The sequence below is a fragment of the Phalacrocorax aristotelis genome, chromosome 8 (assembly GCF_949628215.1).
Source record: "Phalacrocorax aristotelis chromosome 8, bGulAri2.1, whole genome shotgun sequence".
Lineage (NCBI taxonomy): Eukaryota > Metazoa > Chordata > Aves > Suliformes > Phalacrocoracidae > Phalacrocorax > Phalacrocorax aristotelis.
In genome coordinates this window covers 16,598,724-16,613,353 of record NC_134283.1, presented here as the reverse complement: position 1 = coordinate 16,613,353, position 14,630 = coordinate 16,598,724, and the positions used below count along the sequence as shown (strand labels likewise).

Genomic DNA, 14,630 nt, shown 5'->3' with positions numbered 1-14,630 from the left:
ATATTATAGGTCACATAGTAACCATATTTTGAGCCACATATGCCCTATGGGAGGTTTAAAATGAAACATCCCAAAAGATGTCCATATTAGTAACCTGGCAACACCAGGAAAGCTTAAGGAGATGAGTTTTTGATATCACACATTTTTCTTCCATTCAGTTCAGTTCACCCATTTGAAATACAGCTTCACAGAACATCTTCTGGCACTTTATCTAAAAACAGACATGCAGGAAAAAACAAGTATTCCACTGCCATACAATTACTGAACATCACTAAAAATCAGGATATCTACTGTATAAACAGTTTCTTAAGGTGCAAATGGAGAACTTCACTTTGCAGAGAGCTAGGCAGATGAGATTTATTTCTGTCCCCTTCCATTATAGCCCAGGTGTTTGTTACCGTTCCCTGGCTTCCCAGCCACAAGGTCTGTTAGAACAGGATTACACAAGCCTCCCTAATCCATCTAAAGCAAAGTTAGCCAAGTTAAATCCCACCACCTTTACCAGTTCAGCCAAAGCAGCCAACTCCTCCTAAGCATAGCAGGGAGCCTGAAGAGGACCCCTCGAGCAGCAGTCACTTCCACCGAGATGGCAAGGGGTGAAAAGAGGCCAGCAGAAAAAAACACCTTCAACTAGCATATCTACATCCAGAAGACCACCTCCAGCAACCAAGCACTATTTGAGTAGCTTTCAGTATTTACCCAAGAGCAGCTTGACCTTTCTGACTAGCATTTGTCATCTGCTGAGCAATTCATAGAATTGCCTTCTGGGACCAAGGGAGGGCAAAATTTTCACAAATACATAAATGATTCAGGAACCTAGATCCAACTTTCAGACTAATGTCTTTCAGGATTAATCTAATCATTCTGATGCTGAGTTTAGTAACACGTTTCTGTATGGAGTTAGTTTGTTCAATTTATGATGGACTGATTATGCACATTTCTTCAAATGCTGTGGAGTAAAAAAGAGACGCCACTAAATTTACCTTATAAGACCTATGATTTCTATCCTGTGCAAATATTTGAAAGTATATAGCACAGTCCCCTCTTTCTTCCTCCCAATCAACACCCACCTCCACAAACCTTTCAAATTAATGTAGCTTTTTATTTATGTTCTGGATTTAACATTAATTTATGGATTTAACTGCATCATAAAAAGCATTAAAATAGCACTGCCTTGTGGTAATGGCCAAAGTGTATCAGAGGCATATTAAAACACAAGAGAAAAAAGCAATGTGGCCAGTCTTTTAAACTATTTAAATTGTTACCTCCATCTTCTCAGTTATTTTATTTGTTTTATAGTTACTTTGCTTCAGTCTGGATGAATGCTATCTTCTTTAAATGTTATTTCTAATTAAAACTCCCAAGCATATTCTTTAGTCAAGAAGTAATCTAAGAGACAATTTTTCCTGTCAAGGTAGAAGTGAACATCTTCTTGTCTGTTTATAAATTGTGATGTGTGCTTTGTCTTCCTAATACACTCAGATGTACTACGATTTTTTTCTACAGAAATTTGTCTTTTAAGAGGGAAAAAAGTCCTACTGAACTTTAATTATCAATCAGATGCTTGAATTAGTCCTACCAATAAGCAACCTGAAGTATAACTCTGCAACTGATCCACTGGCTTTTAAACCCATGCCATATGCATACTCAGTCTTGCTCTCTATTTTTACAGCATTTCCAGCAAAAACATCAAATGCCAACTAGGAAGAGCATTTTGAGAAGTATCCTTATTCCCATTGCTTTTTTTTTTTTAAATCATACCGTACATAAAAACAATCTACATGTGTGGGAATGGCCTATTTCTTCCCTGGAAAATATCTACATATTGTCCCTCCTCATCTCTGTAACCAAGTACTATGAGAGCCTCTTGCTTCTCTTCTCACAGGCAAGGCATTGCCAAACTAAGGCATGGGTTTTGCTAACAGAGTGAAAAAATAATACTAAGAGAAACTGCCACCTCAACTCAGCTGAAAGAAAAAGTACTAACAAAAGAACAAGACAGAGCATGAGAGAAGGTTTTTGTGCGGGGAAAACAAAGTCGAAAGAGCAGAGATGGGAAATAGCCATTTTATTGCATTAAGACAAAAAGGCTTCAACTCTAGTAATATCTACTTATCTTGAATTGCACCAGTAATTCCAACATCTCCTATAAAATACTACTACAAGGGTTCTCTTTAGCTCACTTGTAGAAAAGCATTAGTCTGTTGGAACAGTTACATATACAGACCAGCTATGCAGTTTGCAACCTCGTAATTTAAAATACAGATATGTTTTTTAAAGCCTTTAAGTTTAAAGTGCAACAGTTAGCATGCACTTCATACACTCTGTAATTACAGCTTGAGGTAAATTTCCAAAAAGCTAAAACCACAAAGGAATTAAAGGTATCTATTTCCTATAGTGGAGAATTAGTAATTCCTCAGCCTGCCAATTCCCCTTGCTTAAAAAGCTCTCACTCAAAAAGACCAAACACCAGTTTGTACATTTTTTTAAACAAGAGCTTAACAAGAAGTGAAAGTAACTACCAGTATCTGTTCAATTTATACTCAACCTTCCCAACAACACAATAATGCCTGGGTTTGTGTTAGTATTGTAACAAAAGCTATAGCCAACAAATCCCCACAATGCTTGAGAGTAGGTCTGACCCGTTCTGCACGAGCACAACGGGTAGCAGAAGGAAGTTAAAAAAAAAGTGTATTAGATCAATTTTGCAACTATCACCAGTGGTGTTACTATTAATGCAGAACAGAGGGATACAGCAGGTCAGCTACTACACCTTTGTTTGTCTTCATAAAGCTAGGCTATCAGGACAGTTCTTTATACATCACTAGTATATTACTACTATTTTGTTAGTGTAGTAAACATTATCATATAAACACACAATCTGTGACCTCCCAATAAATGACACCTCATGCTATCTGCTATATGGCAGAAGCAAGACTAACACACTCCCTGCAGGCTGATGAGCACTTCTGATGGATAACGTGTGCTCAGAAAAAAACCCTCTCCGTTTGAAGACTCTGATCAGAGGTAAAATCTTGCAGCACAGACCTTTTTAACCACGTGAAGGGCTGCGTGTGCAGCAGGTCACCCAACATGAAGCCACGCAAGCCTTGCACAGAGCTCCAAACAGGGTTTTCTGACACAGAAGAGAGTGGAGAAAAGTCCTCTAATTTCACACACAGAGCCGATTCTGCCTGGCAAATATACTTCTTGTTTATGACTTGATAAATTATTTGACTTGAAAGATTAAACAAAAGGAAGGACAGCAATGTCATTAACTCCCATCTCCTTCCACCAATATATGCTGAAAGATGACTTATAGAAGATTTCATGCAACTACCTCAATTGCTGGGTTTTGCTTGGACATAAGGACAAAAGAATCAGCACATGGTGGAAAAAAAGGACTTCTAATGGGGTGAGAGTTAAAACCTCAAAAATGACCCAGGCTTAATATCACATAGGTGAATGCTGGAACCCGCTCTACGATGGAGCATCCCTGGCATGGCACACACTGTTCATATGTTGTGCATTAACAGTTGTGCACAGTCTTCCAACAAAAGCAGCAAATGGAGAGTGAGGGCCTGTGCAGAGCTCTCAGAAACCCACTCAAGATTCATCCAACTCACCTACTGAAACCATTCTCTCCAAATAATTTCAATAATAATTTGAAGATTAAGCAAATGTGTCTAGTGTAGTGAGTAGAGGATGAAGCAGTAGAAACTAGTTAGCAGAAGCAGAAGAGGGTTGCTGCAAACTCTACAAACTGCTGAATCAATAGCAACTCGAAAGAGCGTGTTTCAGCATGCCTGAAGCAGGTACACCTTAGAGGAGCAAAGGCTGAAGTGAACTCTTCTACCAATAATGTTCAGTGACTTAATGCCTACAGGCAAATACCACATTATCCAAGAAATGAGAGAGGAAGTTTGTTATTACACAGTTATTCTCTTCATTTGCTCCAAGTTCCTGTTATGCCAGGAGCTGACACTGCTACTTACTGCCATTGAAACATTAGCTTTCACCACCTGTACATACCCTGTCACATTTGGCCAAGTTGTAACGAGAGCAGCTTCAGAAGATCACTAGTTAATTCAAATTTAGATAGATTCTAGCTAAGAAAAGAGTTGCAGCTTATGTATAATGTGATTACAAGACACCACGGTCTTTTCTGCCTAATCTCAAAAACCATCCTGTAGGAGGAAATCCAACAGATCGATGAGGAAAATTTCTCTTCCACCTCATGCTGGAAGCAGAGGTACATGTAAATAAGCTGCTTACCTTAAGTAACAAACTAGCTCTTCAAGAAAAAAATCAACATGAAAATTTTCACCTGTGAGTACCTGCCAAGTATGACTACTACAAGGAAAAATCCCAGTGGATGAATGAGAGTAAGATACTGAGTCCAAAACACAACCAGAAGATTAAGTAAATAAAAGATCCTCAAGCATGTGAGTTGAATCACCCAGCTGAAGACAACTGCGGCATAAGTCAGATAAATCAAGGGCAGTGATCATGCCCCTATACTCAGCACTGGTAAGGCCGCACCTCGAATCCTGTGTTCAGTTTTGGGCCCCTCACTACAAGAGGGACATTTAGGTACTGGAGCGTGTCCAGAGAAAGGCAACAAAGCTGGTGAAGGTCTGGAGAGCAGGTCTTATGACGAGCGGCTGAGGGAACTGAGGTTGTTTAGTCAGGAGAAGAGGAGGCTGAGGGGAGACCTTATCGCTCTCTACAACTACCTGAAAGGAGGGTGTACTGAGGTGGGTGTTGGTCTCTTCTCCCAGGTTGCTAGCAACAGGATGAGGGAAAACAGCTTCCAGCTACTTCAGGGAGGTTTAGATTGGATATTAGGAAAAATTTCTTTACTGAAAGAGCGGTCATGCATTGGAACAGGCTGCCCAGAGAGGTGGTGAGTTGCTGTCCCTGGAAGCGTTAAAAAAAAAATGCATAGATGTGGCACTTCGGGACACAGTTTAGGAGACATGGTGGCGTTGGGTTGATGATTGGACTTGATGATCTTAGAGGTCTTTTCCAACCTTAATGCCTCTGTGATTTCTATGGTTTCTACAACAAAGCAAAAATTAAATAAAATAAACTATCAGGACCTCATTTTTTCAGCCTGGCTTGATATTTACCCAAGACTGTGTGATTTGCAATCATGATCATTATTTGGATCAAGATAGTTCCTTCACTGAACTATGCTTAACTCAATACTTGAACTGCCAGTTGTGGAAAGGTTGCTGACCAGGAGTACCTCTGAACACGTAAGAGATAAAGCCATCAAGCAAGGTGCAAGTCCAGAGTAAAACGTCACACAATTTTCAAAACCAATACACATACTTAGTTTAGTTTAAAGGCAAAATCTCACTGAGGGAGAAGGGGGAGAAACATAAATGCATACAAAGGAGTTTGCTTTTTGTAACAACCCCCTTAAAATGAAACATACAAAGGAAACCCCCAAAACCAGAACAAAAAAAACACTTTTGCTTTTTGCAATACATAAGAAAATATCAGCTGTTCCTAAAGCAACAGAGGAAGTGGATAGCTTTAAAATTAACACAATGAGACGAAAACTTAAGAAAATAATGAAGTTATGTTATCCCACTTCCTCAGTCTAGATCAATCACAACATCAAGAGGTCAGGCAAGGTGAACAAGCTTTGATTAAGGACTTGCTATCTGCAGACTACACATTGACACCTAACAGTAAGATCAACACCTTTGTCATCAGACTACAGCAAGGTATTACTACAGCTGTATTTCAGCAGTATTCTTTCTCTAATTACATTATATATATATTTTATATATATAGAGAGAGAAAATATATATATATAGAATTATATATATATTCTCTAATGACATTATATGAAGGTCTTATCTATACTTGATATTTGTGACAGGTTAATGAAAGTTCTTTCAGATTTTATTGGGTCCATAAACAAAGTAGCTGTAAGAAAGCATGTGACACTTTAAATGTGTGTACTTAAATCTAGCTGGAAGTAAATCTACACTGAGTGAAGATGATGAGCCAATGTTCCTACTCACCTACACATCTCTTCCTCTACCACCCTCGCTTCCCTGATATGGAAGCTTCTAGAGAACTTTAATGCCTGCATTTGCCCATTGTTATATCTCATAGAATCACAACACTATTTCCCTCATGCTGTCTAACAACATTTTCAATATAGCATTGGCTATTTGCCCCTAATAAATCATGCCAGCAAGATGGAATAGTGGAGATGCACAGACACTTACTTTGATCCTAAGCCTCTGCTTATCTGAGCCTCTGCCACGATTGTTTTCCAGTAAAAATCCTATAAAATGCAATGAAAAAAAGAATTGCAATATGTATGCAATAAAGTATGGTGATAGAGAATTCCATACCTTAAAGCCTTCTCAAGCAACTGTAGCAAGACTATGCCTCTTTAGTTGCACATTGCTTTTAAATAATTCAGATGTCGTTCTCATGCCATGGAGGACATTATGAGACTGTCAGACAAGCTGCTCTAGAATGAGGGTTGCCAAATAATCTTAATTGTCACCACGGGAGCAAGAAAATTAAGAGATGTTGCTGATGTATCAGCATAAGACATCCTCAGACCCAATCATGCAGCCAGTTCGTCCTCACACTGAGCTGATGTGCTAGAACTGCCCTGGAGCAGCTGCCTCCTACCTGCGACCCACCCTCAACTAGTATCAAAAGACCTATGTTAAATGCAGCAATACTAATATGTTACTTTTGTGTTGTATCATGGTCATGCAATTATCACCAATACAAAGTTATTGAGAAGATTTAAACAGGCTCTAGAGATCTGTGAGAGAAGTTTTTGTACAAACTTACAAGAGTTCTGCTACCTCAAATCTCTCTCTTGCTTTGACATTGTAAGTTCATAGTATTCCTGGAAAAAATTCCTGCTGTGTTATCTGTTGTGGGTTAAAGTTACAAAATAATTAAAGTTCAGATTGCTTCTTCTGTAAAGCTACTTGCAGCCTAGGAAAAATATCTGAAGGCTGCATCCAGCTCACTACTTTTCCTCTCTTTTTCTTGCTTACAGGTATATTTTTGTAAGCCCTAATTTCTAGGCAAAGGAACAGAAAGCAACATTCAAATAAAACCAACATCTTTAGCACTCTTTGGCAGTTCATCCAAAAAGATAATACAAAGAGACAAACGCTCATCATTTAAGAAAACCTAGCATGTTCAAATAATGAACTAACATGCAAACTGATCACTAAGACCAGCATTTATTTGCTTATAATATGTATTATGCAAGATTTGCACTGGTAATGTCACTATATCACCTACCAGCACACACATCTCCCAACACAATACCTAACCTGGCTCTGGGCTGCATTCTGCTGCTGCTGCTAGTTCCAACATCCAGCAAAGAGCTTAGGAACCATTGTTTTATATCATGTGCAACGTAAATAAAAAACTTTTAAGCAAAAATCACCTCTTTAATTTTGGGCACATGTATTATTTTGGAGCACATACCCCATATTCAGAGATGTATTCTGAACAACCGAATTACGAGGCCAAGAAATATGGAGTATTACATTATTGCCTATTTTGATAGCACGGTTACATACACAACTTCTCAAAACCGCATTTCAAAGTTTTGCAAATTTCCGAAGTAAAAAACAGACCTCATACTCCAACTTTAAATGAGTATAAGCTGCCCAGGAACAAAGTATAACAGTAAGATGGTTTAAAAAAAACCCAAACAACTGAAGGAAAGAAAAATGCAATGATATGTTTTCATGATACAGGTCCCCATCTATTTGTTAGGACCAACAATACAATCTCAGGCTTCCTAAAAGTGACCTTATACTAACAGTTTGCCAATTAAAAAATAAGAGCTATAAGCCCAACACAGTTTAATATAATCCTAATAGAAGATTCAGGGTGAGATCCTCTGTTTTCAATGGCATACTGCTACAAAAAGCACATATCAGCTCTTAGGAATCATTAAGCGCACACAAGGAATGACATACTCTTCCTATTACTTAATATAGACATCCCTATCTACCAAAAGAAGTCCGACAAACTTCTGCTCCTTATATAGCCACTCCCAGGTAAATAGGTACCCAAGTCCCAAACAGAAGAATTGGAGAAAACAAAACAGTTCACAAGAATACATTCACATGCTGTTTCCTTGCACATGTAGAAACCAGCAGGCCTCTGAAGTCCTCCTTAAATTGTTTAAACAAAACATGCCGAAATGTTGGCACCATTCCAAAGTTCTCCAAGCACAAACAATACTGTTATATAATATTTACAGCATATTTACTAAAGGTTTCCCTCAAACTGCCTTTAGTTAAACATCTCCATCCAAACTTGTTTCTCTCTCCTAACCCCTCCAAAAGAAGTAATTTCTTACTGCAGGAGGCTGTGGGGAAATATCCAATTTCACTTCCATAAAACCCAGATGACAGCCTTCACAAGCTGCACAAGCTGTCACAAGGGTACTGCCAGAACTGTGCTGTGGCATGACTCAGGCTGAGATGGACAGCAGTGGTGGATCTTATCAGACAGATACAAGAAAAGGATTTGTACTCAGGTCACATCCCTGAACTTCTACTTTACAGTTTACATACACAGCTACAGTGAGGAGAGAATATTGTTCTAAAAGGCTTTTTCAGGGAGCAAGCAGATTTTTGTCTACGAATTTTTCCAGAATGACTCATTTTTACACATGATGTATACTGTGAATTCAACTGCAACCTGCGTTTTAACGTACATGCCTTCACTAATCCAAAACACCTGCAACTACTCTAACAGAAGATATATTTAGAAGTTGTGCACGCACATCGTTGTTTCACCAGACATCAGAAGTCTGTGCACAAAAGTGCTTGTTTACTTACGTGACGCATTTGTACGTACCAAGTAATGCAACAGCAAATCAAGCACCACCCATGCATTTGATTTGAGCCCTTAAGAGTACGTGATGAAAACCAACGCAACTGATTAGGATTTTATCAGATCTCCCTAAGTCAGGCATTCAGTCTGGCTAGATATTTTGCTGCAGGTACACAGACTCAATGATCTTGAAGGTCTTTTCCAACCTAAATGATTCTATGATTCTATACTTGCTCTGCTGACTCTATACCCAGCTTTCTGTTCATACTCCAACCCACACTGGAAAGCATGCTACTGTGGCTGACACCTGAGCAAGTATGAGCTAGAGAGACACATGGTAAGTTACCTCAGGCAGATGGCTGCGTTACTGTAGCTACATGCCCTCTGGTCAGCTCAGAGCCTACGGAGAATGAGCTTGCACCTGCCTTAACATACTTAGCTTCATGTAAAAAAGAAGATTAAAAGACCTGAGAAGTTGACAAATTTCACACAAAAAAAATTGTAACTGAACTACAGTAGCAAAGACATATGGCTTTAAGCTATTTTCTTCCTAAAGTAGTTATGATTTTATTTTATGGTATCTTCTGTAATCCTGGGCAACACACTGGGAACCCTTATATCAAATATGCTGAAGCCTGCTCAATTTTGTACTAGCCAATTCAGCAGACTGCAAGTGTGTGCACATCTGTGCGCGCACACACACACCCTGGGGGTCACAGCGTTCTCTCCCTTTATGTTGAAGTTTCCATTAGTACTTCGAAATACTGTGCATTCAATATTTCAAAACAGTTTTCTATTTAAGCCAGGTTCCTGCTCAGGAGCACACATTACCCATTTCTCTCCTTAAACTCACACAGTAACTGGGTTCTTGCCTTTGGCTGCAGATTCCTGTGAAAACTAACCAGCTTCCTACAGAGTCCCAAAATCCACATCTCATACCTGCTAACTGTGTACAAACTGGACTCTTTCCTTTGGCACAAGAGTAAACGGAAGCTACTAGAAGACAGGCCAAACTTAAGTGCACATCTTTATTTTTGGATTTTGTTACGCTTCAGGCTTCTGGCTTACACAGTTCTGCTTGTGTCACCTTTTAGCTAGGCTCAAACTAAACTCAGTGAAAAACATGAAACATGCATTTCAGTATCCCAAATACTTTTTCTTCCTTTTTAACTGTGACACTGCTAAGATTATTTACAGTTGCCCTTGGGACACATGCACAAAGAGTCCCCTCCAAAGCCCAATCCACAGGTCCTTCTGCATCCTTAAGTTTTGCTACCAAGTACTCTGTCAAGACAAAACCAATTAAACTCTCTAAAGGTATATTATGTGTTAAGTCCACAGTAACATTGTATACATGCTGTATCTGTTGCTTTTAGCACTACTGTCTGTTCACAAAGTCCCCAGAGGATGTAAGATACGCAAGCTGAATCCAGCTGGTGCAAAACAACTTGCAGGTAGCACTAGACAAATGATTTACAGTGATATTTCAGAAGTCACAAAGTTAAGAGTGCTAGAACAAAGTAGAGTACCTGTAATACCAACATCCACTATATATACTATATATATCTACTATATATATCATCTATTATAGAACTGCAAGTGTGAAAATTTTTAATAAGGGAAAATACGAAAGATAAGCCAGAATACAATTATGCAATAGCACCATTAACTCTGTAGGAATAAAAACCAGCCATGTGTTGAATTGTCAGTATTTCAGCATTAGGGAGCGTTAGCAAATATTGTGCATGCTTTAAAAGAAATCTATCTTGAAATCAAAAACAATACTGTTGTGGATTGTTTTTTAATTACTTGGTTATCTCTTTGTATGTATAAAATAGCATTAACTAAGAAAGTATGTTTCTCTATAAAAATAAAAAATTGAAAGGAAAAAATCAGAGCATTGACTGAACAGATACTTAGCATTTAACCAAAATCTCTACTATTTAATCATGTTTAACTTAACCAAATCTTTAGACAGCTAGTTACACACTGTTACGTGTTTACAAACTGTCCAACTAGCTAAAAATTATTGGACTGTTTTTCCAGACAGCTGATCATTATAATTGCATATTCAGAGCTGATTTTGCACAGCTGTACACAAGTGACATCCTCACACTAGAAAAATGAATGCCACATGTCAGCTTTCAACTGTGTTTGCCAGCAAGTCAGGCCTAATCTTTCTGAAAATGAGACTGTTCCACACCACCATCATATTCAAAAGACTCAAATTTTAAAGTTATTAACTGAATAAAATTACAGAATGGTATATAGGGAACAGTGTCAAGCCTTTACTGTTTTTTCCACAATTTGTATCGAAATAATTAGGGAAGGAAAAGGTACCTGTTAACACACAAGCAATGCTCCAATAGAGACGCAGGTTTCTTTTTTCCCCCAATAACTATTAGAAATAGTCAATACAAATTTAGGAATTAATGTTGGAAATAACAAATGTAAAATATTTACTTTACCAACAATCTCATTTGCTAGGTTACAAACCTCTCTATCCGTCATTACTGTCTGGTGTCTCAAGACCCGAGACAGGTGCCTTACAAGGCAGTTATTAAAAAGAAACTTGTGTGAGGGAGCGGTGGCAGCACCTCAGTGCGTGCCAGAGGCAGTTACACAGGAGGCTTCATGCAGCCTTGCCAGCAGCCAGTCAGTCATACTGCAACCTTCACAAGACCTAAGCATTTTCTATGCTTTCCTAAGAGGCTTCAGTTCCTTTTTAAAAATTGTTTTCACTATTTTTAAGTCAAGATTTGTTAGCCAACTGCCTCTAAATCCCATTGGAATAAATAGCTTTCTAGAAGCAAACATCACTCACTTCCATAATTTAGGAAAAGCAATGTAAGGGTGTATCTTTGAGACACTCTGCCTTGCTCTAGGAAATGGCTAAAACAGAATCTCAGCATCATGTAAATATATGGCATAAACTAGACAGTCAAGCCAAATGTAGACCAACATATTTGAGTACTTTTTGATACTATATAATAAAAAAAAGTCCACAATGTGCTTCCACTTGGGAGTTTGAAACCAATTAATCCAAAATTCTGCTCTAGCAACAGACATCACCTTGAATACTTTGGTACAGTTACTGTTGTTGTTACTATTATTATTAATCTCTTGCTGAAGCTCACCCTTCCCCTACATCGTATCATCAATATAGGGAAAAGGTTTATGGATTTATGAGACACAGAAAGGGAGAGAGACACTTCTAAAAATGTTCCTCAACCTTCAAGTAAATAAGTGACAATCTAGAAGATAAACAAAGTCCAAAAACCAACTTACAAAAATTCAGTACTTAGTACGTTTTGCACACATTACTTTTAAGTCTTGCAAAGAAAGTTATGGAAGGTTCTAATGTATAGCGACTACAGAACTTAAAATAGTACACTTCTGCAGTGTCATTTTATGAATTGTTATAACCCCAGCAGTAAAGGTAACATAAGAGCTGACAAGAAAATAGGAAGCCAGAGGCAGTAAGAGTTTGTCTTCCAAAGTGACCAGCAAATTTGAACAGTCATTTTGACAAATCTTACAGAACAGCTATTTCAGAGGCCAAAGAGGTCAACGCTTTCCAGTGGGAGGTGGCTGGAGGACCTTTAGGTGCAAGTTTGACATACAAAATCTGACACATCCAAAACATTACTGTTTTCTAAAATGAGCTCTTTCTGGCTTTCGACTGTCACCATACACCTCCGCCATCTGAACTCTGGAACAAAGCCGGATTTGTTTGTAAAGGTGCAGGATTAGAAAGGATATTACATCTGCATACACCACACAAGAAATCCATGCTTAACAAGTCAAATACACACCAACATGCTCTTGCCATGGGGAGGAGGGGCTTGCTACTGGTCAAGGCAAAGGTTATATTTTGAAAAAAGCCACAGACATTACCAAATGGCCCTCCCCATGTTTACAAAATGGGAGGAGGGCGGGCTCAAAACAGGGACAGAAGATGAGTGTTTCCCTGCCCTCGACCTCCATGGGCTTGTGCAATATCAACCGATGAGACCTAAGCTAACAGAAAAACACTACAGACAAAATACTCAGATCAGCACGTGCACCTTCTTTTAGCAGGAGCAGATTATTAATTTTTTTAAGTTATAGCTCCTACTATGTGTTTGATGCACATGTAGTGCAAAGCTTTAGAAGGATGTTTGACAGTGGCTGCAGACCTGCACAGCTGGCAGGGTGATGCCTGCTGCCCACCTTACTCCCTCCAGCTCGGCCACCCGAGTGACAGCCGAGCGAAGCGCTTCACCGGCCCGCAGCCTGTGCGTGAGCAGCAGCGGTATTAGACATCTCATCAGCAACAAAAGCCAGAACAACAGCAAAGCGAGCAGCAAGGTGACAGTACAACACCTGTGTCGGAGGAGCAAAGCGCGTTACCGGGCGAAGACCGTGTAACACGCCCCACGTGCACACGCAGTGACAGCCGGCGGGAGCTCCCGTCCCCTGCGGATAGGCGTGCCCGCACCATTAGCATGCACACTGGCACCGTGCAGCCGCTGCCCCCGCCGCCTCTCTCCCCCGCACCTCCCTCGAGGATCCACCGCCCCGGCCGCCCAGTCCAGCCCGCAGGGCGGGACGGTCGACCGGACGGCTGCCCCGCTGCAGGCCGGCTCGGGCCTGGGCACCGGGGGGCCGGGCGGCTGGAGCGCAGCCGCTCCTCGGCGGCACGACGGGCAGTGACATCCGGAGCGGCGGCCCGCCACCTCCGCCTCCCCCCGCCGGTGGCGAGCGGTGCATCGCGGGCCCGGCCCGGTCGCCCTGGGCCACCCGCCGGGGCCTGGGCCGCGCCCCGCCGCCGCGCCTCAGGTGCCGCGGCCCAGCGCCCCCCTACGCCGCCGCACCTCGGCGGCCGCCCCGTCACAGCCGCCCGGCCCCAGGGCGGGCCTCGGCCCCCGCCTCACCCGGAGACCGTGCCGGGGCCAGGCCCGGCGCTGGCCGCTGCCCATCGCCCTCTCGCCCGCCCAGTCCCGCCGCTCACCCCACGACTCCCTGGCTGTAGTTCCTCTTTTTCCAGGGCGTGCCGGTGTAGAGCGGCTCGGCCAGGCCGGCCTGGGCCCGGGCGGCCGGCTCGTCCCCCAGGGCGGGGGCCCGGCCCTGCCCGGGGGGCCCCAGCAGGAGGCTGTAGTTGAGCCCGAAGGTGCTGGCCTTGTTGTCGCGCTTCCTCTTATTGCTGGCGGCCGCGGCGGCGGCGGCGGGCGGCCCCCCCCGTGCGGACCGGGCCCAGGAGGCGGCCCCCGGGGGTGGCGAGGCCTGGTGGTGGCTGCGGTTATGCTGGTTGTTGGCGCTCTCGAGCGGCAGGAAGTCGGCCTGGGGGTCGGCGCGGGGGGCGCGGTACATGCCGGGCGGGGAGGCCGGGCCGGCCCCGGCGGGGGCGCTCTGCTGCTGGTGCTGCTGCTCCTGCTGCTGCTGCTGCTGGAAGTAAAGGTTGCGGACCCCCTGCGTGGTCTCCCAGATCTGCATCCACAGGCGGTTCGAGGGGCCGAGCTGCTCTGGCTGGAACCAGGCGATCCGGGGATCCATCAAACGGGGACCCACCCCGGCTGCCTCCGCTCCCCGCGCCGGCCGCCGACGCCGAGACCCTGTCACCGGGTCCCAGCGCTAATGGCGGCTCCTATGGAAGGGCAGCTCCGCGCCTGCCTGCTCGCAGCCGTCGCTCCACAGCCCCCGCCCCTTGCAGCGAGCGCGGCGAGGCGGGGCCCGGCGGGGCCGCCGGCACACGGGCTTCGCGCAGGGAAGAGGGGCCGGCCGGGCGGCGCCCC

At 42.6% G+C, this 14,630-nt stretch overlaps 1 protein-coding gene across 1 annotated transcript in view; it reads right to left on the bottom strand.

Annotated features, from left to right (window-relative positions):
• The window catches only part of TENT4B (terminal nucleotidyltransferase 4B), a 43,831-nt gene extending 29,201 nt beyond the window's left edge, over positions 1-14,630 (bottom strand). Inside the window, exon 1 of the mRNA XM_075101565.1 lies at positions 13,850-14,630. Coding sequence (XP_074957666.1) covers positions 13,850-14,391 — 542 coding nt within the window. The 5' untranslated portion in view covers positions 14,392-14,630. The remainder of the gene's footprint in view (positions 1-13,849) is intronic.